A 27,759-nucleotide genomic window follows, 5' to 3' on the forward strand; every position below is an offset into this window, starting at 1 on the left:
TCTATGTTGCTGCTCCTCGATCTTAGCGCTGCTTTAGATACCGTCGATCGTAATATTTTATTAGAGCGTATCAAAACACGAATTGGTATGTCAGACTCAGCCCTGTCATGGTTTAACTCTTATCTTACTGATAGGATGCAGTGCGTCTCCCATAACAGTGTGACCTCGGACTATGTTAAGGTAACGTGTGGAGTTCCCCAGGGTTCGGTCCTTGGCCCTGTACTCTTCAGCATCTACATGCTGCCGCTGGGTGACGTCATACGCAAATACGGTATTAGCTTTCACTGTTATGCTGATGACACCCAACTCTACATGCCCCTAAAGCTGACCAACACGCCGGACTGTAGTCAGTTGGAAGCGTGTCTTAATGAAATTAAACAATGGATGTCCGCTAACTTTTTGCAACTTAATGCCAAAAAAACGGAGATGCTGATTATCGGTCCTGCTAGACACCGACCTCTATTTAATAATACAACTTTAACATTTGACAACCAAATAATAAAACAAGGTGACTCTGTAAAAAATCTGGGTATTATCTTTGACCCAACTCTCTCCTTTGAGTCACACATTAAAAGCGTTACTAAAACGGCCTTCTTTCATCTCCGTAATATCGCTAAAATTCGCTCCATTTTGTCCACTAAAGACGCCGAGATCATTATCCATGCGTTTGTTACGTCTCGTCTCGATTACTGTAACGTATTATTTTCGGGTCTCCCCATGTCTAGCATTAAAAGATTACAGTTGGTACAAAATGCGGCTGCTAGACTTTTGACAAGAACAAGAAAGTTTGATCATATTACGCCTGTACTGGCTCACCTGCACTGGCTTCCTGTGCACTTAAGATGTGACTTTAAGGTTTTACTACTTACGTATAAAATACTACACGGTCTAGCTCCAGCCTATCTTGCCGATTGTATTGTACCGTATGTCCCGGCAAGAAATCTGCGTTCAAAAGACTCCGGCTTATTAGTGATTCCTAGAGCCCAAAAAAAGTCTGCGGGCTATAGAGCGTTTTCCGTTCGGGCTCCAGTACTCTGGAATGCCCTCCCGGTAACAGTTCGAGATGCTACCTCAGTAGAAGCATTTAAGTCTCACCTTAAAACTCATCTGTATACTCTAGCCTTTAAATAGACCTCCTTTTTAGACCAGTTGATCTGCCGCTTCTTTTCGTTCTCCTATGTCCCCCCCTCCCTTGTGGAGGGGGTCCGGTCCGATGACTATGGATGAAGTACTGGCTGTCCAGAGTCGAGACCCAGGATGGACCGCTCGTCGGGACCCAGGATGGACCGCTCGCCTGTATCGGTTGGGGACATCTCTACGCTGCTGATCCGCTTGAGATGGTTTCCTGTGGACGGGACTCTCGCTGCTGTCTTGGATCAGCTTGAACTGAACTCTCGCGGCTGTGTTGTAGTCACTATGGATTGAACTTTCACAGTATCATGTTAGACCCGCTCGACATCCATTGCTTTCGGTCCCCTAGAGGGGGGGGGTTGCCCACATCTGAGGTCCTCTCCAAGGTTTCTCATAGTCAGCATTGTCACTGGCGTCCCACTGGATGTGAATTCTCTCTGCCCATTGGGTGTGAGTTTTCCTTGCCCTCTTGTGGGTTCTTCCGAGGATGTTGTAGTCGTAATGATTTGTGCAGTCCTTTGAGACATTTGTGATTTGGGGCTATATAAATAAACATTGATTGATTGATTGATGGATTGGCAGACCGGGGTGGTGGTCCCTCTCTTTAAGAAGGGGGACCGGAGGGTGTGTTCCAACTATCGTGGGATCACACTCTTCAGCCTTCCCGGTAAGTTTTATTCAGGTGTACTGGAGAGGAGGCTACGCCGGATAGTTGAACTTCGGATCCAGGAGGAACAGTGTTGTTTTCGTCCTGGTCGTGGAACTGTGGACCAGCTTTATACTCTCGGCAGGGTTCTTGAGGGTGTATGGGAGTTTGCCCAACCAGTCTACATGTGCTTTGTGGACTGGAGAAGGCATTCGACCGTGTCCCTCGGGAAGTCCTGTGGGCAGTGCTCAGAGAGTATGGGGTACCGGACTGTCTTATTGTGGCGGTCCGCTCCATGTATGATCAGTGTCAGAGCTTGGTCTGCATTGCTGGCAGTAAGTCGGACACGTTTCCAGTGAGGGTTGGACTCCGCCAAGGCTGTCCTTTGTCACCGATTCTGTTCATAACTTTTATGGACAGAATCTGTAGGCGCAGTCAAGGCATTGAGGGGTTCCGGTTTGGTGACCACGGGATTGGGTCTCTGCTTTTTGCAGATGATGTGGTCCTGATGGCTTCATCTGGCCGGGATCTTCAGCTCTCACTGGATCGGTTCGCAGCCAAGTGTAAAGCGACCGGAATGAGAATCAGCACCTCCAAGTCCGAGTCCATGGTTCTCGCCCGGAAAAGGGTGGAGTGCCATCTCCGGGTTGGGGAGGAGACCCTGCCCCAAGTGGAGGAGTTCAAGTACCTAGGAGTCTTGATCACGAGTGGGGGAAGAGTGGATCGTGAGATCAAAAGGCGGATCGGTGCGGCGTCTTCAGTAATGCGAACGTTGTATCGATCCGTTGTGGGGAAGAAGGAGCTAGGCCGGAAGGCAAAGCTCTCAATTTACCGGTCGATCTACGTTCCCATCCTCACCTATGGTCATGAGCTTTGAGTCATGACCGAAAGGATAAGATCACGGGTACAAGCGGCCGAAATGAGTTTCCTCCGCCGGGTGGCGGGGCTCTCCCTTAGAGATAGGGTGAGAAGCTCTGCCATCCGGGAGGAACTCAAAGTAAAGCCGCTGCTTCTCCACATCGAGAGGAGCCAGATGAGGTGGCTCGGGCATCTGGTCAGGATGCCACCCGAACGCCTCCCTATGGAGGTGTTTAGGGCACGTCCAGTCGGCAGGAGGCCACGGGGAAGACCCAGGACACGTTGGGAAGACTATGTCTCACGGTTGGCCTGGGAACGCCTCAGGATCCCCCGGGAAGAGCTAGACGAAGTGGCTGGTGAGAGGGAAGTCTGGGCTTCCCTGCTTAGGCTGCTGCCCCCGCGACCCGACCTCGGATAAGCGGAAGGTGATGGATGGATGGATGGATGGATGGATGGAAACAAATGTCCCCTTTGACTAAACACGGTCATACTATCCAAACTTTACCAACATTCTTCTTTTTGTCTTTGCAACTTTGCGACACCTTCTTTTTGCCTTCAGAGATCTAAAAAAAGTCTCGTCTTAACCCCCATAGGACTTTGAGGCTGCAGAAGCATTGCCTGATGGACACACGGTTGCTTAATAAATAATGCACTTCATTGAGCGTCTTCTGTTTAACTGGCAGCCTCGGGATGTCTGAGGAGTATTCAGCAGTGTGACGCAGTACAATCCTAGTTGGGTCCAAGAAATAAAGTCCTGTCCCACTCTGTAGTGACTGACTCACTTTACTATTGATAAATACTTTATGAATATGACCTGACCACCACAAAAAGAGCAGACAGACAACAGCACCACGTAGTGTTATATAGATCACGCGTGTTAATCATTATAGTGGAAAACTTGTCTATGACTTTTGCACAAAACTGTTTGTTTGATATTCTCAATACTGCCACAAATGGTGCATAAGTGTATTACAACTGTGTTAAACATATTTTCCGCAGTCCAACAATGGTTCAACAATTTCAAGGAAGCTGCCAAATTCGACAGAACACCAGCACTACTTTTCGCTCATTGAAATTAAAAGCAAGAATGTTTATGTAACAACCCCAATCCCAAATGCAGCCATTTTTTAAAATCAGATTCTGATGTGGTGTTGTGTTTCCTTATTTTCGGTCATTGTTTCCTGTGCAGCACTCCTATTTCTGTTCACTTCTTGTCTGTATTCACCACTTTGGCCTAAAGATTGTTTCCCTTAACTGTCTTTGATTGGCAACCTGAGCACACCTTGTTTGTAGTTGCCAATCAGCCTTCTCTATAAGCCAGCCTGCCCTGGAAGATTGCCTTGGTTATGGACAATATGTGCTGCTGAACTCCTTGTATGAATAACAAAACCCAAAACAAGTGAAGTTGGCACTTTGTGTAATTCGCAAATAAAAACAGAATACAATGATTTGCAAATCCTTTTCAACGTATATTCAATTGAATAGACTGCAAAGACAAGATATTTAATCTTCAAACTGAGAAAAGTATTTTTTTTGTTTGCAAATAATCATTAACATAGAATTTGATGGCAGCAACACGTTGCAAAAAATTTGGCACAAGGGCATTTTTACCACTGTGTTACATGGCCTTTCCTTTTAACGACACTCAGTAAACGTTTGGGAACAGAGGAGACCAATTTTTGAAGCTATTTCAGGTGGAATTCTTTCCCATTCTTGCTTGAGGTAAAGCTTAAGTTGTTCAACAGTCCTGGGTCTCCGTTGTGGTATTTTAGGTTTCATAATGCGCCACACATTTTTCAAATGGGAGATAGGTCTGGACTACAAACAGGCCAGTCCAGTTCCCGCATTCTTAAACTACGAAGCCACGCTGTTGTAACACGTGGCTTGAAATGGTCTTGCTGAAATAAGCAAGGGCGTCCATGATAACGTTGCTTGGATGGCAACATATGTTGCTCCAAAACCTGTATGTACCTTTCAGCATTAATGGTGCTTTCACAGATGTGTAAGTTACCCATTCCTTGGGCACTAATACACCCCCATACCATCACAGATGCTGGCTTTTGAACTTTGCCCCTATAACAATCCTCTTTGTTGGGGAGGAAACAACGTCCATAGTCCAAAAACAATTTGAAATGTAGACTCGACACTTCTCCACTTTGCATCAGTCCATCTTAGATGAGCTCCGGCCCAGCAAAGCCCATGGTGGTGTTTCTAGGTGTTGATAAATGGCTTTCGCTTTGCATAGATACTTGAAAATGGATGGATGGACCTGTGAGATGTTCCAAATAAGTGTTTGATGAGCATTCTTCAATTTTCTCAATCTTTTTTGCCACTTGTGCCAGCTTTTTTAAAACATGTTGCAGGCATCAAATTCCAAATGAGTTAATATTTGCAAAAAACTAAGTTTCCCAGTTCGAACATTAAATATATTGTCTTTGCAGTCTATTCAATTGAATATAAGTTGAAAAGGATTTGCAAATAATTGTATTCTGTTTTTATTTACCATTTACACAACATGCCAACTTCACTGGTTTTGGGTTTTGTAAATACTTAGAATTAAATACTGCACATCACCCTCCTGTCACCAGCATCTTGGGTCACTGCAGAGATGTACACTCGTGATATATTTTGGAATTTTGATAATCATGATGATTCACAGGTGATTACTCTTTTGCATAGTTAAAACTACCTTGAGCAAAGACTTTAAAAATTGCACACAAATGTAATTTTATTGTCAGAATGTCATCTAGGAACACTTATAAACGTTTTACTTGAATTCATCTCATTTAATTGCCCAAAACTTGCTAATAGATTTATCAAAGTTCTTTTAAGCTGTATTTTGGTATAGAGGTGCAGAACATCACACTGTTCCTTTTTGCCTTTTTACCTTAGTGTATAAATTTGTACTTTCAATATTTAATACTGTTACTTTACAGAATACTTATTTTTTATAATTTTTTATTTCTATGTATATCATATGGCACACAGCAATCAACTGAGTTCAGATAAATGCATAATGTTTTGATTATTTAATCAGTTAATATAAAACATATTTGAAAATAAAGATGTTATCAAACAAAACAGCATACCGAAATGAAAAATAACGTTAAGCTTACTTAGCTGATGAACTAATTATTCTTACGATGAGGTAACTGAGTTACTAACTCAATTACTTTTTGAGAGAAGTCATTTGAGTAACACTTTAGTATGGGGAACACATATCCACCATTAATTAGTAGCTTATTAACATGCAAATTAGTAAAATGTTGGCTCTTAATTAGTCATTATTAAGTACTTATTAATGCCTTATTCTGAATGGCCTTATTATACAACAAGTAAGCCATTAACTAAGAGTCTTCCCTTAATAACCTCAGAATTATTGCTTATTAGTAACCCTATCCCTAACCCTTTATATGTTCATCTAGTGTCCAAATAATTCAAAACTAAGTCTTTCTTACTTTAATAAGCAACTAATTAATGGTGAATAGAATATGTTCTCCGTACTAAAGTGATAGTATAATTTGTAACTAATTACTTTCTAAGGTAAGATGACTGTCAGAGTTTGTTGGTGACGAACCCCAAGATGCAGAGATGGAGGCCGGCATGGAGTGAGAAAAGATGATTTAATAAAAATACTATAACAAGAAAAAAACAAAAAGGGTACCAACAAAAAGCGGGCACGTGGGCGGATAACAAACAAAAAGAGCTAGCACGGTAGATTGGAAACTAAACGGACCTTAGCATGGAAGCTAGCAAAAGCAAAAAGGCCTAGCGTGGAAGCTAGCAGGTTCAAGCAGGAAACAGAAGTAGTACATGAAATATGAAAACAAACTTGGAAGCAGGGAACAAAAGGCAGTAAGCTAAAAACCGCAATCAAATAAAGCTTACCGCAACGCTGCATTGACAAAACACGACAGGTAGCAACGACAAGAGTGACATCGACAAATCAATAATCCAGCACTCGACTGGAGGAACAAACCAGGTAAAATAGGAGTGGGCTGATTGACGCCAGGTGTGGCCAGGTGCCAATCAGCCACATCTGAGGGGAAAACAGCACACAGGGAGACCAACAGGAAGCTGATCCAAAATAAGAGTGTTGACAGGAATTAAGGACAGGAAATGCTAAACACAGAGGAAAAAACTAAAACACAAAAAAACTGTCAGTGGCATGCCTGACTGGATGCCACAATATTTACAATGACATGGTGGGCCAGGTGCACACAGGTGTGCAACAATGCTAACACTTTCACATAGTTTTTGTATGGAGTATTTTCTGATCACCTGGCTCTGCTTTCGGGATCCAAGAGCAAATTCGGCGGCAAGTTGAGTTTTTTGTGCACACACTTTCAGTTATTTCCTCTAAGAGCTTATTTCTTTTCCATTTGCCTCAAGCCAAGAATCACTTTGGGAATATTACGGTCATTTATATGGCCTGACAGCAGCAGGATCCACGAAGACACGCAGGTAGGCGCGCACAAAGGCGCGACACAGGCGGGCTCGGAGGCCCATTTGCAGCGGGTAATGAGGACCCGGCAGCCGGGAGACGGGCGTATCATCCTGCCGCTAACTGCAAATGAAGAAGAAAGCCATCAGGGGCTCCGACTGGATGGAAAAAATGGAAGGACGAGGCCGGCTCTCCTCACGGCGGCCTTCCCTTGCAGCTTGTGTGTCATTTTCAGACATTATTGCCTCTCCGTCTAGCTGGCGCTCACAAATAAACACAGAGAGTTATCACGGGCCCACAGGGAGCCATTATTCCTGCCATCCCCGCTTTTATATGCTGCCTTGCTCTTAAAAATGGGCATTTATTGCTCCCCCTGATGAATCGTGTGCGAGTGTCTTGTGTGTTTTTTATTCATTCCGTCTGCTTGCTGCTTTCTTGCTCATATTCACACTCAGAGGGAAGCTTCCATGTGGAGGTCTTTACCCACAAGATGGAGAAAATAGAAAGTGTTTAAAGACGCACAAATGCGGGCTGAGTGATTGCTGACAGAATACGAGTTGTTATCCTCACTGTTTGAGTGAGTTTTCAAGTGAAACGTAACACGTTTTTTTAAATATACTTCCTACTGGGGCTGGGCGAAATGGCTGAAAACTATTTCACGATATAAGTGATTTATAAGTGTCACTGCCACTGATCAGTGATCACTTCCTGCGTTGCTCGGTTACCACAGAGCATTAGCTTTTTTTAAGTTCAAAGTTAAAGTACCACTGATAGTCACACACACACACTAGGTGTGGTGAAATTACCCTCTGCATTTGACCCATCCCCTTGTTCCATCCCCTTAGAGTTGAGGGGATCAGTGAGCAGCAGCGGTGGCCACGCTCGTCCATCATTTTGTTGATTCAACCCCCAATTCAAACCATAGGGGTTGCTCGTACGGGCGGTAAATCTGACGCTACTTTTAAGGATCGCTCCTTAAACAAATGATAAATGATAAATGGGTTGTATTTGTATAGCGCTTTTCTACCTTTGAGGTACTCAAAGCGCTTTGACACTAGTTCCACATTTACCCATTCACACACACATTCACACACTGATGGAGGGAGCTGCCATGCAAGGCGCTAGCCAGCACCCATCAGGAGCAAGGGTGAAGTGTCTTGCTCAGGACACAACGGACGTGACGAGGTTGGTACTAGGTGGGGATTGAACCAGGGACCCTCGGGTTGCGCACGGCCACTCTTCCACTGCTCCATGCCGTCCCCAAACAAATAATTATTAAGCCCTGTTTCAGCCAAACTAAACTATCGTTTAAGGTTCCCCTCCTTGGACATTTTTTTACACAGGTAAGTGCGCCGTGTATTTCTTGAATCTCCAGCTCTTAGCTTTGTATGGACTCATTGATCGTTAACAAACTGAGTTAGGAGAGGAAGTGACGCCAGAAAGACCGCGTCCCACACAGGAAGTGACGTCAGAAAGAACGCGCCACAGCCAGCTTCATAATAAAGCGGTTTAGTAACTTGGAGGTAACTCCTGGATATATGAAAGCGAGTCATCCAGACATGCCTGTGTTTGTCCTTCCGTCTGTACAGAAGCTGGTGGAAATCACACATGAATACCTTGAGAGAAAGCAATTGCAGCTATTTGGGATACAACACTTTTCAGACCACAAGAAAACTTTCGAATGGCGAGGTCAGCTGTGATTCTACTTACCGAAAAACTTTGTCCACTTGTCGAAGGAGAGACAAGGAGAATGCGGGCTCCCTTAAATGTGATAAAAAAAGGTGTATTACCTGGTCGTCGAAGGAAGACTGCGGAAAACGGCGAATGCTTTCGGACCGGCAAAGCAGACTTTATCAGTTATTGTCCGCCATTTATGTCGCGGACTCAAAGTATAGATCCAGACTATATAAAGTCACCAAAAATAAATGGACGATGTAGGTGAAGGCAAAAGAGTATCCTGACCAGATGTCTAGATCGACTAATATAAAGTGTCCTTTTTCACATTGTTTACTTTCACATGTCCATTAAAGATTTGATTAATTTATGATGGCTCGGTGTGATTCACTACAATAGGGCCCCACAGCACACTGGATTCCAGTTAATGGAAATACCACAACACTGGATGTTGTTCAGATAAGTTCAATTTAAAGCAACACTGGAGGTGACTATGACCTATGACGTGTTATTTGTATTACCTGGTCGTCGAGGGAAGACTACGGAAAACGGCGAATGCTTTTGGAACGGCAAAGCAGACTGTATCAGTTATTGTCAGCCATGTATTTCGCGGACTCAACGTATAGGTCCAGACTATATAAAGTCACCAAAAAGGAATGGACGATGAAGGTGAAGGCAAAAGAGTGAGGAGTGTCCTGACCAGATGTCTAGATCCCTAGATTGACTAATGTAAAATATCCTTTTTCACATTGTTTACATTCACATGTCCATTAAAGATTTGATTCATTTATGATGGCTCAGGTGTGATTCACTACAATAGGGCCCCACAGCACACTGGATTCCAGTTAATTGAAATACTACAACACTGGATGTTGTTCAGATAAGTTACATTTAAATCAACACTGGAGGTGACTATGACCATTTTCTGTGCACGCGTACTAGGTCACGTTGCGCCGGCGGACGCAGGGAGGGGGTCTTAAACGACCATTGTGTGTGTGGCCAAAGATAAGGTTAGATGGGGTTTACCCTGGATAACCTTAGCCGGCTTAGCGTAGAAGGGGCCTTATTCTTAAAAGTCCTGGTGCTCCAAAGACTCTGGGGTAGGGTCACCCCATTTATCATCATTGGAACCATTTTAGTTCTTTAGGGATATTCTGGGACCCCTCCAGGGCATCGATGTGATCAATCCAGACCTTGTGGAAATATCGCCCATCCCTAACTTGGGCCTGTAAGTCTCCAACGCTGCAGACTCACCATTTTGACCGCTTTGAGCACAAAAGTACTGCCAGTGTACTGCCTGTGGATGTACTTCTTAGTGTGAATGCACTGAAAAGACTAGAAACTGAAATTTCTCCAATTGAGACACAGGGAAAAAAAGGCTGGCTGTCCTTCTGTCAACATGTCATCAGAGCTCTGTGCCATTTGTCATTTGTGCAACACCACCCGCCCACAAATCACAAATGCAATCAAGTTGAGCCTCACAAGAGCCCTCCAATCAGCCACAGGGACCAAAAAAGCAGACGAGATGTTTAACCTCTGCAACCATCAGCCACACTCCATGTGCGCATGCACACACTCAAACACTATCATTTACAAGTCTATTATTGTGTGTGTGTGTGTGTGTGTGTGTGTGTGTGTGTGTGTGTGTGTGTGTGTGTGTGTGTGTGTGTGTGTGTGTGTGTGTGTGTGTTTGTACGTGCAGTAAGTCTCTGATTGGCCTTGGTTTGTTTTCAGCCTCAGGAGGACAAAGAAAGCTGACGAGCTCACACACAACACACAAATAAGTGTCAAAGTAGTACAACTCTTTGCTATCAAGCTGTCAAAGTTAAAATAAGATCAGTGATGGAAACCTAGCAGCACATTTTAGGACAGAGTCGCCTCAGGAGGCGGGGACGTCTGCGATGAAAATCTTGAAAGGCAACGCGAGGACAGGCGGAGCCGAGAGGCTTCACGTATGCCGCAGTTTGCTTGTCAGTCGCTGTTCAAAAAAAAAAAGTCTAAAAACAAACTCAGTTTTGCTCTGACATTTGCCAGCTGAGCGAACACAGACTTTGCCCAAATTGCCTTCGATGACTGGGAGCGCAGGAAGAGGTTTTAGCTGTCAAACGCCTGCTAAAACCAAAGGGAAAGCAAAAGCAGAGTCCATTTAAATAGAGAGCAGTGATGGAGGCGAGACACACAGCAAACAACAAAGGGAAGCTTTCAGAAGCAAAAGAAAGATTTGGAATTCCAATAAAAGTAAAGACTTCAGAGGTGGTGTTGCTAGGAAGGTCATGTGACGCTCACTATGGATTGAATGCGTTGTCAATACAAACGCTCACTGTCATACATCTGATGTGAAGATCATTTGGAACAAACACGATAAAAAGTTAGCAAAAAAGCCAACCCTGGTGTTCCCAGAGATCCACGAGCCGTCGAGAAGGTGACAACAGTGTGATCAGATGAAAACAAAGCAGGAGAGGAATCTTCGTCGATCCGCTAGTCAGATCAACGAGCTGTCAAGTGATGACTGTATCGCTCCATGGAGCCCTAGTGCACTGTTTTTCAACCTTTTTTGAGGCATGGCACGTTTTTTTCATTAAAAAATCCGGAGCCACACCCCCAGCAGATATTGTTAAAAAATAAACCCCACTAGGCCGTCGTGCCATATTTGAGTTTGTTGGTGTTTTCCTGTGTAAATGTGTTCAATTTGGACCTTGTGGATACTTATACACACAGGCTAGGGGTAGGGCTGTGGAAAAAAACATCACTTCTTACCCCACTGTTAGTGGGGGAAAATAAGCACCGTATTTGTCGGAGTATAAGTCGCTCCGGAGTATAACGCGCACCTGCCAAAATGAATAATAAAGAGGGAAAAAAAACATACCGTATTTCCTTGAAAAGCCGCCAGGGCGCTAATTAATTTAAAACCTCTTCTCACTCCTGCGCTTATTCAAGGCATGCGGTAAAAATAAACAGGCGCTAATAATTTTAAAACCTCTTCTCACCGCTGCGCTTACCAATGGCATGCAGCAAAAAATTGAGTGTGATAAAAAAAAAAATAATAGAAAATTATTCTGCGGCCGCGGACCCGGGATTGGGGACCGCTGTTCTACCACAAGTCATCGCGCCCACCTTTACACCATGCTATCTGCGTGCCGGTAGGACACATGCATTTCACTGGTTCTCATGTGAGATTGCAATGCATACTTGGTCAACAGCCATACCGTTTACACTGATGGTTGTGATACAAACAACTTTAACACACTTACTAATATGCGCCAAACTCTGTGAACCCTAACCAAACAAGAATAGCAAACACATTTCTGGAGAACATTGGCTCTGTAACACATTATAAACACATTATAACACATTATATTATATATATATATATATATATATATATATATATATATATATATATATATATATTTTTTTTTTTTTTTTTTAATTAATTTTTTTTTTTTAAATGTATTTATTTTTTTTAAATTTCATTTTAATCTTCTATTTCCCCCCCCCCCCTCCCTTGTTTACCTGTATCTCATCCTTTTTTTTTGTAAGGGGCGCTGGAAGCCGGCAGACCCGTCAGCGATCCTGTTCTGTCTCCCTGTAATGTTTGTCTGATCTTGAATGGGATTGTGCTGAAAATTGTAATTTTCCTGAAGGAACTCTCCTGACGGAATGAATAAAGTACTATCTAATCCGAACGCAACATAAGAATTACCCAGAATTCCAATGCATCCATGACTCTTGGCTTTATTATACACGCGCCCCCAAACCCGCCGACTTCAACCGACGCACGGAGAGGGGGTGCGGGGGTTTGGTGCTAGCGGGTGTATAATATCCATCCATCCAACCATTTCTACCGCTTATTCCCTTTTGGGGTTGCGGGGGGCGCTGGTGCCTATCTCAGCTACAATCGGGCGGAAGGCGCGTACACCTTGGACAGGTCGCCACCTCATCACAGGGCCAACACAGATAGACAGACAACATTCACACTCACGTTCACACACTAGGGCCAATTTAGTGTTGCCAATCAACCTATCACCAGGTGCATGTCTTTGGAGGTGGGAGGAAGCCGAAGTACCCGGAGGGAACCCACGCATTCACGGGGAGAACATGCAAACTCCACACAGAAAGATCCCGAGCCCGGGATTGAACCAAGGACTGCAGGAGCTTCGTATTGTGAGGCAGACGCACTAACCCCTCTTCCACCGTGAAGGTTATGTTTCGTTTATAATGTGTTACAGAGCGAATGTTCTCCAGAAATGTGTTTGTTATTCTTGTTTGGTTAGGGTTTACAGAGTGTGGTGCATATTAGTAAGAGTGTTAAAGTTGTTTTATATCACAACCATCAGTGTGCTCTGTATGGCTGTGGAACAAGACCCCTGGTTTACATATAGTACAAACAAAAAAACTCTTCCGCCGTTTGGAAAATGACAGCAGGGGAAGCGTCACTCATGGCGTCACGTATTTGACCCGGCGGTAAAAGTAAGCATGCACTTATAAATTTGGGGAGCGAGTTTTATCCGGCAGTAATTCAAGGCAGGCGCATATTACATGCCCGGAGGCTATTCGGGGAAATACGGTATATAAGTCGCACTGGATTATAAGTCTCATTTTTGGGGGAAATGTATTTGCTAAAATCCAACACCAAGAATAGACATTTGAAAGGCAATTTAAAATAAATAAAGAATAGTGAACAACAGGCTGAATAAGTGTATGTTATATGGCACATAAATAACCAACGGAGAAGGTGCCTAGTAAGTTAACGTAACATATTATGGTAAGAGTCATTCAAATAACTATAACATATAGAACATGCTATACGTTTACCAAACAATCTGTAACTCCTAATTGCTAAATCCGATGAAATCTTATATGTCTAGTCTCTGACTTGAATGACCTAAATAATAGTATTTGATATTTTATGGTATTGTGGTAATAATTTCACACACAAGTCGTTCCTGAGTACATGTCGCACCCCCGGCCAAACTATGAAAAAAACTGCGACTTACAGTCCAAAAAATACGGTATTTGATTTCAAACTCCTTCACCACTGACGGCAAGACCTAATAGCTGATCTCAGGGACAAGACTGTAGACCTGACCAAGAGTGGACTGGACTACAAGACAATCTCAGTTGTTCAGTCTGCACCGTCAATATATGTTTGTTAATCACCAGGGGGCTCAAAAACATTCTCTACAATGCAGAAACATAACACAAATACAGAAAGACTACATCAAAGCAGGAGACAAAAGAGACTGGACAAACACAATTTGTCCTCATGCTGCTGGGTCAGATCTATGGCTTCTCCAGCAATGTGCGCTCAATAGGTCGCCTACGACGTGACAGGTTTCACAGCCGTGATGTTTATCGGCCGTGACAAGCACCGCCCGCAACCAGAGATGAGACAGATAGCCGCGAGAGACGAGCATATGGAGGGAGGGAGCGCTCGGTGGCATCAGATCTCGGCCAGCCGAGTGGAGACTGACAGATCTCCCTACGCCGCGTCTGACAAGACGCCAATCACCTCTCAGATGAGTGATCATTGGCCCAACATCAAAGAGCTTGGACTGGTGGAGAACTGATTGATAAATTAGACCCTATGCTGGCTGTGTGTGCGTCCCTTTAAGACTTTGTAGCAGACCACGTCAAGGCAATTTGTGACGAAATACCCTGCAGATCATTCAGTAACCAATCTTGATATTTGAACTACTGTTAACATGTAAGCTTTGATGGAGGCAGCTGTGACCTGAACAATAGTGGTGAAGTTCTTTTCTGTCTTTGAATCAGGAACACAACAGCGACAAAGAACACACACGCTGTGCAACAACTTAAGATAAAGGCCTACTGAAACCCACTACTACCGACCACACGGTTTGATAGTGTATATATCAATGATGAAATATTAACATTGCAACACATTTCAATACGGCCTTTTTAGTTTACTAAATTCCAATTTTAAATTTCCCGCGAGTTTTTTGTTAAAAACGTCGCGGAATGATGACGCGTGCGCGTGACGTCACGTACTGACAGGAAATATTAGCGCTGCACCACTAGCGGCTAAAAGTCGTCTGCTTTAATCGCATAATTACACAGTATTCTGTATTGCTGAATCTTTTGCAATTTGTTCATATAATAATAGAGACTATAAAGAACAATGCTGTTGGTGGAAAGCGGGGGATTGCAGCTGTCTTTAGCACTGAGACACAGCCGGTGTTTTTTTGTTTGTTGTGAAGCAGAGCGGTCAAGCGAACATGTTTTCTCTACGTCAACCAGCATGTTTTTGGATGGGAAAATTGTGATATATATCTTACCGGAGACAGCATTGGATTATTCGTCGTCCTGCAGCAGCTGTCAAAAAAGGCAGCTGTGAGCTTGGCTCCTCGGCTTCTCTCTGAGACACTGCGTGTTCACCGCAGCCATCCGACCTCGAGGTATGTCTTTACAATCTTTACAATCTCACTAAAACACTATTAAAACAATAAGCAGATAAGAGATCTTCCAGAATTATCCTAGTAAATGTGTGTAATTACATCTGAAACGCTCACACTGACGTCGTCCAAAGCCGTCGCTTTTTTTTTTTTTTCTCGAGTCCTTCACTATCAATATCCTAATTCACGAATCTTTCATCCTTGCTCAAATTGATGGGGAAATTGTCGCTTTCTCGGTCCGAATTGCTCTTACTGCTGGTGGCTCCCATTATAAACAATGTGAATATGTGTGGAGCCCTGCAACTCGTGATGTCACGCGCATATACTTCCGGTAAACGCAGGGCTTTTTTATTAGCGACCAAAAGTTGCGAACTTTATCGTGGATGTTCTCTACTAAATCCTTTCAGCAAAAATATGGCAATATCGCGAAATGATCAAGTATGACACATAGAATGGACCTGCTATCCCCGTTTAAATAAGAAAATCTAATTTCAGTAGGCTTTTAAAGTTAAAATCCCAACGATTGTCACACACTGGGTGTGGTGAATTTTGTCCTGTGACCCATCCCCATGTTCACCCCCGGAAAATGAGGGGAGCAGTGAGCACCAGCCTGCGCCCCGCTCGGGAATCATTTGGCGATTTAACCCCCAATTCCAACCAAGGAGTTGTGATCTTTGGTATCACTCGGCCAGGGTTTGAACTCACGAATTCCCAGACTCAGGGCGGACACTCTAACCACAAGGCCACTGTGCTACCCGACAGCGGGCCTGATTTACTAAAGGTTTGCATGTAATAAAACACGTGCAAACCTGATAGCACACGCAAACCTGATATACTAAACATGTGCAAAGTGGATTGCGTCTGTTAAGGTGGCGACATGTCCAGGGTCCACCCGAATGCAGCTGAGATAGGCTCCAGCACCCCCCCACAACCCCAAAAGAGACAAGCTGTATAAAATGGATGGATAGACGGAAGTGAGCAGAATTAGGTGTGCAATCCATTTGGCGTCTCTGTCTTTAATAATATGCAAAATATATGCTGATCATCGAAACGTCCACGATGCTGGGAGGAGGACATGCAAATATAATTATTTCGCTCGTGCAATGTGATTTATCAACACAATTTCGCAAGCACTATTTTGCGTTTTACTCAGCAGGCGTCCGCAGAAAGTGCTGGCTGACATTTCCACACACGGCTACAGGATCAGTGCTCGCGCTGCACAGACAGACGATGGACAGACGAGAATCCTCCGTGTGTGTCAACATTTTGGACGGTCAGGAATAAAAAGTATTCGACACGTTTTCTAATTAGCAACATCATTTTACGTATTTTAGCTGCTAGTGGACTTAAAGGGGAACTGCACTTTTTGGGGGAAATTTGCCTCCCATTCACAATCATTATGAAAGACATGATGACGGATTTATTTTTTCTTTTAATGCATTCTAAATATTAAATAAATGCAATCAAAAGTACACTTACCATTGAGCCTGTGGAAGTTGCTCTATTCTAGCAAAAAAGGCCTTAAAAAAACAATATAATTTTTTTTTTAAATGTATTATAATGTGTAAACAAGCATATTCATAATAACATTTATGATATAGGCAACACATTATTTAAAAATCACATTACAATGTTGGTGTCACGTTGGTGTAGAATTTTACTTTGTGGATCGTTCTCCAGAATTCAAACGGAAACTCCAGAGGCAATGTGGAGGTAAGCCAATGATTTATTTTTCATAAATCATACAGGATACAAAAACAAAACAAGCGTGACGATAGCACGGGAAGCTAAAGAAATAGCTAGCGCGAAAGCTTAGCATAGAAACGGGCGAACCGAATGCCGAAGCTTAGCTCAGGAATCAAATAAGGTCAACGACGTAACTGTTGCAGGAAGCAAATAAGACAGCCAGACAGTGTAGTGATAAGCAGAAATAAATAGCTCTCTGATTAGTGCCCAGGAGCAGGTGAGCATCCCGAACACTAATAGGCAGGTGAGAATAATTTGCACCCATGGTAACTAAAACACAAACCCAGGGCTGCTCAAAACACAAACTGAGGGAGTCAGAAACTAAACTAAACATGATCCGGGCAACGGCTCATGACAGTTTGCTTTTTTTTTTCCGATAACATCACTAATTTCTACTCACTGCAGAGTTATTGAGAGCCAACGGACATAATAAAACATACCTTACTGTACAATGTCGGCTGTCATTAGGACGCAGACTGTTAGCATCTTGTTAATCTTGTTAAAGTTTAAAGTTAAAGTACCAATGATTGTCACACACACACTAGGTGTGGTGAAATTTGTCCTCTGCATTTGACCCATCCCCTTGATCACCCCCTGGGAAGTGAGGGGAGCAGTGGGCAGCAGCGATGCCGCGCCCGGGAATCCTACTCAGTGACCTATTGGTTAAAGTGTCCGACCTGAGATCGGTAGGTTGTGAGTTAAAACCCCGGCCGAGTCATTCCAAAGACTGTTACAATGGGACCCATTCCCTCCCTGTTTGGCACTCAGCATCAAGGGTTGGAATTGTGGGTTAAATCATCAAAAATGATTCATGGGCGCGGCCACAGCTGCTGCTCACTGCTCCCCTCACCTCCAACGGGGTGATCAAGGGTGATGGATCAAATGCAGATAATTATTTTGCCACACCTTATGTGTGTGTGACAATCTTTGGTACTTTAACTTTTTTAACTTTGTATTCCCGTTTCAGATGAACAATTATTCATAATCCTCACAAAGAAAAGGGTGGAACCAAGCATCTTTTCATGTTCTCGCCATTTCCGGGTCTAAATTGGCTGTCAATGTGTACTAACTTGTCGAAATACGGCTGGGTGGGTATATGATCAACTCTTAGCATTTTTACCTCGGTAAACATGCAAAATTGTCTGTTAGTCGTTACCGCAGTAATAAACAGTAGGAAAGAAACGATGCTCGGTGTAATCCTGCACGGAACATTCCACCTTTGTTGACCGTGATACTGTGTGTGTCTGTGAAGGTGTGTGTGTTTGTGTACGTTTGCGTGTGTGTTTGTGTAAGTTTGCGTGTGTGTGTGTGCACGACCAACTCGTTCCACCGATGCAAAAGTCAGGCTCGTCACGACGTAATTACTGATAAATCAGAATTGTGCTTCGTTCCCTTACACAGCTGGAAGTTCAGCCCAGAAGAATAAAATAAAGAAATATGACTAACACTAACATAAAAGTTGAAACACATTTAAAAGGAGCAACAACTTTAGTTTCACTATCTGCTGCAGTTCACCAGTAAACCTGCTCTGAATGCAGACTTGCAGTCACTCACAGAAAGTGACTAGACTACCGTAGGCCTATTGGTCCTAACTGGGAGATTAAACACAACCAGTAATTTAATGAGATTAATCAGATGTAAATATTTTTAATCAGTCTTTTGTAGAGATGTCCAATAATATCGGACGGCCGATATTATTGGCCGATAAATGCTTTAAAATGTAACATCGGAAATTATCAGTACAGGTTTCAAAAAGTGAAATGTATTACTTTTTAAAACGCCGCTGTGTACACAGACGTAGGGAGAAGTACAAAGCGCCAATAAACCTTAAAGGCACTGCTTTTGCGTGCCAGCCCTGTCACATAATATCTAAGGCTTTTTACACACGCAAGTGAACGCAAGGCGTACTTGGTCAACAGCCATACAGTTCACACTGAGGGTGGCGGTATAAACAACTTTAACACTGTTACAAATATGCGCCACACTGTGAACCCACACAAAACAAGAATGACAAACACATTTTGGGAGAACATCCGCACCGTAACACAACATAAACACAACAGAACAAATACCCAGAAACCCTTGCAGCACTAACTCTTCCGGGCTGCTACAATATACACCCCTGCTACCCCCTTACCCCTCCACCTCAACCCTGCCCCTCCCCCCCAAACCAGCTCACCTCAACCTCCTCATGCTCTCTCAGGGAGAGCATGTCCCAAATGCCAAGCTGCTGTTTTGAGGCATGTCAAAAAGAATAATTCACTTTGTGACTTGAATAATAAATATGGCAGTGCCATGTTGGCATTTTTTTCCATAACTTGAGTTGATTTATTTTGGAAAACCTTGTTACATTGTTTAATGCATCCAGCGGGGCATCACAACAAAATTAGGCATAATAATGTGTTAATTCCATGACTGTATATATCGGTATCTGTTGATATCGGTATAGGTAATTAATTGTTGGACAATATTGGAATATCGGATATCGGCAAAAAAAACATTATTATTGTTTGTTTGCTCTTATCTAATTCTTCTGACACAACATGTACAAAAACCTTCTGCAGACATTTTGTGTTCAAATCATTTCTGAGTTTGTGGATAAAAAAAAAACATTTTGTTCCTGAAATATTCATTAAACTTTTTTATATGCCTGTACACATTATTTCACAGTACCTCAAATTCAAACTGAACTTGTATGTACTTTCATTGAATATAAAATACAGCAGTCAGGTTTTTAAAAAACTCCACAATGTAGGTCACCGCTTGTTGTTTACCAAAGCACTGGTGAGAAGCACTGATGTACACAAGTAATTAGGGAATAAAAATTTAAAGTTATCATTTGAAAGTGTTGTTTACATTCACTACACCAATTATACTTTGTTTACTGCAATATGAAGTTTGTGATAACAAGCAAAAAAGTAAAAAACTTTAAGAGGAAAAAAATGTTGTTTTCTTCACCTCCACAACAAATACCAAAAAATAAGCAAAACCGTGGCCCTAAAACCAGGGACAGACCTTAGCGTGGTTTACCTGACCCATTGTATCTCTAGTAAGCACAATTAAGTAGATGAACAAAATGACAGTTGACAGCTGTTAGCATATATCACCTCAATCAAACATGGCAGAAATGTGTGTTACAAGATATTGCAGTAGTAAATAGAAGGGATGCAACGCAACGTTGCACAGGACAATCCGTCTTTAATAAATAAATACAAAAAATTGTGATATTAAATTGAGATCGGATGATATGAAAAAAATAGTTGTTTTCATTTTTTTTTGCCATATTGCTCAGCCTTAAAAACCATTAATCATTATCTAGAATAAAGTTTAATGAGCCAAGGAAGCACCTTACCACTCGATGATGTAAACATAGGCACACACGCTATAAATACTTTGCCTGTGGTAGCACTTATAATAACAATATCACTAGCACTTGGTTATTATTCAAGTCATGACAATGAAATGGAGAATTGTTGGAACTTTTCGGATATTTTTTTACTGGGTTTTATGGGCGGAATGGAGGATCTCCAATTGACTTTTATTTAAGTTTATTTACTATTAAGAATGTGTTAAAAAAGAAAAATCTGCAAAAAAAAAAAAAAAAAGGTGCACTTCCCTTCTTAAGAGTTGATTAAAACAAATTCAATTATGGCGTTTTCGTGTCCTTTAAAGTTAAAGTCAAAGTATGATTGTCACACACACACACTAGGTGAAGTGAAATGTGTCCTCTGCATTTGACCCATCTCCTTGTTCATTCCCTGGGAGGTGAGGGGAGCAGTGGGCAGCAGCGGTGCCGCGCCCGGGAATCATTTTTGGTGATTTGGTCCTTTAGTACTTTTTTAATGACATTTGTTTTTTTCACATATAATATACATTACAAATGTTTTCTTATATGAAGAAAACTTCTTTAAGCATCCGTTTGTTTTTTTGCGTCTTTGAGCAGAGTAAGTGAAGCCTCTCTCCAATAAACGCACATTCGGCGTGTAAGTTTTCCTTGCCCTTATGTGGGCCTACCGAGGATGTCGTAGTGGTTTGTGTTGTGGTTTGTGCAGCCCTTTGAGACACTAGTGATTTAGGGCTATATAAGTAAACATTGATTGATTGATAAAAAATAAATCAAATAAAATGTGTTTTTTTATAGGATGCACTGCACAACTGCTTCTAAAATACCCATAAAAAGTGGTACACGTCTCCTACTTGTTTGAAAACATACCAACATGCCGCAGGTTGGAGATCGACAACATGAATGTTGAGTAAATAATAATAATAATGGATTAGATTTATCAAGCGCTTTTCTATTCGATACTTGAGAGTGTATCCGTAGTGATGCCTTGTATCGAACACGCAAAATCCTTATTTGAATACCACTTTTCAATGGCACACGTAGTCTTAGTAGATCGCTCGCAACACGCCCACACATAGTCCACGCTGTTTAATACATTGCAGACGCTGTTTACTGCGTGGTGTTTGTTGCTTAGTAAATCAGGCCAAATGTGTCTGAAACAATTGAAAAATTGCCTCTGGTGATGGCGGTCACATTTTTTTCCCCGCTCCCTTCTTCTCCCTGCTTGCTCTCTTTGTTTTGTCTTGTCTACATTTTTTTGAAGCCTCTTTCTTTGCGCTGTTGTCCAAATCCATACATCAGACATGGAAATGATCAGCTGGACTCTCGACTCAATTGACAAAATATTTTATATGAGGAAAAGAGGTGCTGCAGAGCCTGGCTGCCCTGATGGAACCATTGCTGCGGGATACGTGAGAGATTCCCGGAATAAATGGAGAATCATGTGCCTCTCAGTCCTTTCCATCGAGGACGTGGACGACATCTACCTATTTGGAACCGTGATCGCGGGGCACCTGCTGATTGGGCTAAGCATTGCTCTGGTGTATCGTCAAATTCGTAAGACGATGGCGGCCACTCAAGGAACCCAAAGGCTGTTCGTCGGAATGAAAGGTTTGGGCCGGGCTGTGGGATCACATACTGAGGCGATTTCTGAACTCAATCACAAAACGGATCACATCATGGAAAAACTGGTTGAAAGGGAAAAATTGGATATGAGAGCCAGCATGGACAAATAGAACAGACAAGTTATTGTAATGTCTGCCCGCGGAAAAACAAAAATCCTACTATACGATTAGACTCCCTCGAATGGCCTTGACGCTGCAACAACAGGAGCAGGCTGTTCAGAAAACATCTCCCGATGAAACCTCAATGATGGACGCTCTTGACCTCCGTCCCTCCTCAACGACACGTGGAGTCAAACTTTTGCTTGCATGCAGAACGGCCCAGGTCTTTGGACACTACATCAACACACTCAAGACAATGGGCATACACACACACACACACACACACACACACACACACACACACACACACACACACCAACCCCACCCCACACTTAATTCCCCTTCGGACTGATGGAAGACTGGCAGTGCTTTATAGCAGCAGTCGACCTCCAGGGCTCCAACTCCCCCCCCCCCTCTGTTACAACTTGTCGTGATTATATGTAACATGTTTATGTGTGCATGGCATTGAGGTTTTTTCCCACTCCAGACTGTGCCCCCTTAGGAGCTCAGAGGAGATTGTATTTTTTTACTCATCTTCTTCCCCAGCGTTTTACTTTTTTCCCATTTTTTACGGGGCGCCTTTGGCGACTCATCAGAGTTCCTGTTCTGTAACCCTTTACACTGTTTGTTTGTCGAATCTTTGTGCTGACAACATAGTTTCGTTGTACTTGTGCAATGACAACAAACTCCTATCAACAACTATCAAACATCTTTGCAATATCGATTGTTTATGTGTAATATGTTTTATATGTTTAAATGATCGTACTGTTAAGTGTTTACATAAGAACCTGCAAGGTCAGTTGGGGGTGTCCTGATGCAACTTTTTCACTTTCAATACTGAAATTGTAGCCTTGAGTACTGGTCAATATTGATATTGATCCAATATAATATCCGCACAGATATTATTTTATTATCTATATAAGAAAGGCTTAATCAAGAGAAATAAGCCAAACAAAACAAATTGTAAGTAGAAAGAGGGTGATTGATTGATTGATTGAGACTTACCTGGATGTATGTTATGGTCCGTGGTGGGCTTTTCCCATGAGCCCACTTGTTCCCAGGTGAAGCCATTGGTTCCCAGAGAGACACTGTAGCCACAACTGCTGTACGAGTCCTCGAAGTTACAGCCGCCTGCCACAAAGACGACAAATGTCAATCAGCATCGTCATTTTGACCTCGCTTGACAAACAAGCGCGAGCAAGAACAATTTTATTCGAAGCATATTTCCTCCTCAGAGCGGCGCTGTCAGCTTTTGCGCTTCTGCATATGTTGGCTCCTGAAGCTGCTTTGCAGAGTGAGACGGCTGCGAGTCGGATCGAGTGTCAACACGATTAAGTCTGAGACACTCGCCGCTACATTGCGCCGAGCCACATTTTTTCCAGTGCATTAGCCTTCTCCGCTGGCCTCAAGCGCCGCACACGCATCCCCTCTCCGCTAATTAAACATATGCTTTGACGCACAGCCCTTTTAATTTGTTGAGAAGCGCTTGAAAATAGAAGCGAGCGCCGTTGCTCTAGTCGTGGAATCAATTATCTTCATTTGGCTCGTTTGTCGCCGCCAGCGTTTGGCAGACATCACTCACTTTAATGGGCTCCTCTAATAGCCACGCCCTAAGGCTTTTTTCCAAATTTTTTTACACAAATAGGATGTCTACTTTCCTACATTTCTTACATTTTTACATTCAACATATCTGAAAAGGAGTAGGAAGAATCAAAGAAGAATTATTCTACCCCCTCTCCGCATCTTAGCATATACACCAGTGGTTCTTAACCTTGTTGGAGGTGCCGAACCCCACCAGTTTCATATGCACATTCACCGAACCCTTTTTTAGTGAAAAATGTTATGGGTTTTTTTCAAATTCAAGACAAAGTTGTATGTTTTTGGTAACACTTTAGTATAGGGGAACATATTCTAAGTAACAAACACTTAATTTAGAGTTATTTGGTTAGGGTTAGTGTCAGGGTTAGGGTTTAATAAGGCTATGCCGAATAAGGCATTAATTAGTACCTAATGACTAGTTAAGAGCCAATATGTTACTAATTTGTACGTTAATAAGCAACTAATTAATGGTGAATATGTTCCCCTTACTAAAGTGTTACCATGTTTTTTTTACTGGTGCACAAAATCAACCGTGCATGAACATCACCTTGTTCAAACAACAAAACTAAGACTGTGCATAAACTCACAACAAATTACACACCTGCAAATCAGTCAGCTGTTGCCGTATCTGTAATATGCCAACAGGGAGAAATTTGTATTTACACGAAGAGTTGGGTGTGTTTTGATCTCCCCTGAACTCCTGAGGGTTCGATCGAACCTTTGTTAAGAACCACTGATTTACACCAATTTACAAATTATAGACCTGTTTCTTTACTTCTACAATTATATGAAATCATTGAAAACCGGTCTAATAACAGATTGGAAAGTTTCACAAACAAACAGAGAATACTAACTGAGAAACAATAGGGATTCAGAGCTAATATTTCAACATTGACGGCTTTAGTCGAAATAATACATAAAAAAAATGTGCAGCAGCAGTGTTGATGGAGATATCAAAAGCATTTGACACAATTAATCACATTATTTAAATCAAAACATTTGAACTGTATGGCATCATAGGGTTGGTCTTAAACTGGATTAGAAACTACTTAACAAACAGGAAGCAAAATGTGAAGCTAGGAAAACACATCTGCAACGCTAAATATTGTTCCACCTGGGTGAATCCTTGTCTGGGTTTCGTCTGATGTCATGTTGTCTTGTCATTTCCTGTTTTATTTTGAAAGGTTAACTCTCCCTCTCATTTCAGATCACTTGCCCTTCCTGTTTCACTGGTCTGATGGCTCCCCGATTGCCTGATTGTGCTTACCTGTGTCACACTCCCTCATGTGTATAAATGTCTCGTCCTCCCATTGTCTTGTGCCAGAGTCTCTTGTTACTTCGTGTGTGTACCTCCAGCGTTCCCTTGCCATAGTATTGTCCACAGCCAAGGCCATGTTTCTTGTACCTTTTTTGGATCCACGGGAGTATTGTGATTTGTAAGTTTTCTCGGGTAAGAATATCTTCCTAGTATCACCTCCATTGGAGCGGTGACAGTACAGAATAGCTAAACCCCAGTCCATCAAGCTCTCATCGGCCCCAGAGTCAATTAATACATGCATAACCACACTAATAGAGTCATTGGTTACCTGAAACCCCCTACTACTCACCACGCAGTCTGATAGTTTATATATCAATGATGAAATATTAACATTGCAACACATGCCAATACGGCCTTTTTAGTTTAGTAAATTACAATTTTAAATTTCCCGGGAGTTTCGTCTTCAAAACGTCGTGTAATGATGACGTGTACGCAAGACGTTACGGGTTTTTAGGAAGTATGAGCGCTGCACACACACACAGCTTAAAGTCGTCTGCTTTAACGACATAAACAGTATTTTGGAGGTCTGTGTTGCTGAATCTTTTGCAATTTGTTCAATTAATATTGGAGAAGTCACAGTAGAAAGATGGAGTTGGGAAGCTTTAGCCTTTAGCCACACAAACACACGGTGATTCCATGTTTAAAATTCCTGGAGGTGAAACTTTGCTATGGATCAGAGCGCGGTCAAGCGAACATGAATCACGACGGAATGTCAACCAGCAGGTTTCGGTGAGAAAATTGTGGTAAAAAGTCGCTTCTTACCGGAGAAAAGCTGAGCTTGTGACGTCCATAAAGCTGACGTCGACTCCCCTGAGACATTGGCGTTAAGACACCCGTGGACGTACACCTCCGACTATCAGGTACTATTTAACTCACTAAAACACTAGCAACACAATAGAAAGATAAGGAATTATCCTAGTAAATGTCTCTAAAAACATCGGAATCCGTCCCAATGCAATCACGTTTTTTGGGGGGGGGGGGTTTTCTAGTTCGTCGCTATTAATAACACGAATCTCTCATCCTCGCTCAGATTAATGGGGAAATTGTCGTTTTCTCGGTCCGAAAAGCACTTTTTGTTGGAGGCTCCCACTAGAAACAATGTGAATATGTGAGGAGCCATCAAACATGTGACGTCATCGTCTGCGACTTCCGGTAGAGGCAGGGCATTTCTCTTAGCAATGAAAGGTGCAAACTTTATCGTGGATGTTCTCTACTAATTCCTTTCAGCAAAAACATGGCAATATTGCGAAATGATCAAGTATGACACATAGAATGGACCTGATAACCCCGTTTAAAAAAGAAAATCTCATTTCAGTAGGCCTTTAAACAAGGGAAGGGGTTCAAAACGGGAGAAACAAAACAGGCTATAAAAACACAACTGACCTGAGCTCTAAACTAACAAAAATATCAATAACTCAAAACGCTCCGTCTACGGAGGGAAAAAGGGGCTATGAACAAAAAACTACTAACTAGAACAAAAGCCGCTCCAACAGAGGTGATACTAGGAAGATACTCTTACCTGAGAAAACTTACAAATCAAAATACTTCCGTGGATACAAAAAAAGTTACAAGAAACATGGCTGTGGCTCTGGACAATGCTATGGCAAGGGAACGTTGGAGGTACGCAAACGAAGTAACGAGACACTCTGGCACAAGACAAGAGGAGGACGAGACATTTACACACATGAGCGAGTGTGACACAGGTGGGCGCAATCAAGGGAGCCATCAGACCAGTGAAACAGGAAAGGCAAGTGATCTGAAACGAGAGGGAGAGTTAACCTTTCAAAATAAAACAGGAAATGAAAAGACAACAGGACACCAGACGAAACCCAGACAAGACTTCACCCAGGTGTGACAGATATATCCTATGGCGTACCCCAGGGATCAATACTAGGACCAACATTTATTTTTATTTTTATTTTTATATATAAATGACATTGGTAAAGTTACAAAATAATTAAAGTTAGTACTATTCGCAGACGATACAACAGTGTTTGGTTCAGGAGTTTGTTTACTTCCTGAGTTACAATAAGTATATCAAATAGTAAAAATACATGTTTGTAAATACATAAGTATATTCACTAATCAAGAATAGATCAATAAATATTGAATGCTGACAGAAACAATGTCATTGAATAATAACACTAAAGATGAATAAATGAGATGAACAAAGGTAATGGTGGCATGGTTACAAGTTTCTCAACCTGAAGGTTGTTGGTTTGAGCCCCAAGTGACCATGTCAAAGTATCCTTGGGCAACAAACAGAACCCCCAGTTGCTCCTGCTGCTGCGTCATCAATGAGGTAATAGTGTCACTGCCTTTAGAGTACCTTCAAGGTAGAAAAGTGCTTTACAAATGAAAGCCCATTTACCATTTGTTGGATGAATAAAGTATGTTTACATGCAAAATCTCACAAAAACAAACCAGCTCAAACCAAATAAAACCCCATTTGCCTGCACACAATATTCTTACATTATTCAGATGCTTGTAATCCATGTTTTATTGTTTTATAATAAATCGGCATAAGGATTAAAAAGGGGGTCCTCAGGAAATAAGACAAGACAGTGCCAGTATTAACACGCATTGACTTTGAACTCAAGCTGGGTTCTTCTATTTCTCTACACATGAGTTGTTCTTCACTTTTGGTAATTAGGGGCAGTCTTTAGACAAAACAATTTTTTTTTACATAATTCCTTAAGAGGTAGTAATGTGCCTAAAATAAAAACAATATTGTAACACAACTTTGATCACAATGTGAGGGCATCACACTTCATAGCATCGATTAATGATCCACCTTTTAGCATATATAGCATGTCCATTTACTGTAATGTAACAATGCAATTACCTGGGGTGCATTTAT

General features: G+C 42.2%; 1 protein-coding gene across 1 annotated transcript in view; it reads right to left on the reverse strand.

Moving 5' to 3' along the window:
* The window catches only part of ptprt (protein tyrosine phosphatase receptor type T), a 489,779-nt gene extending 464,824 nt beyond the window's left edge, over window positions 1-24,955 (reverse strand). Inside the window, exons 1-2 of the mRNA XM_061874425.1 lie at window positions 24,849-24,955; window positions 22,988-23,113 (exon numbers count right to left, since the gene is read on the reverse strand). Coding sequence (XP_061730409.1) covers window positions 22,988-23,113; window positions 24,849-24,951 — 229 coding nt within the window. The 5' untranslated portion in view covers window positions 24,952-24,955. The remainder of the gene's footprint in view (window positions 1-22,987; window positions 23,114-24,848) is intronic.
* Window positions 24,956-27,759: the final 2,804 nt, after the last annotated feature.

This window comes from Nerophis ophidion, linkage group LG16 (assembly GCF_033978795.1).
Source record: "Nerophis ophidion isolate RoL-2023_Sa linkage group LG16, RoL_Noph_v1.0, whole genome shotgun sequence".
In the NCBI taxonomy this organism is placed as follows: Eukaryota; Metazoa; Chordata; class Actinopteri; order Syngnathiformes; family Syngnathidae; genus Nerophis; species Nerophis ophidion.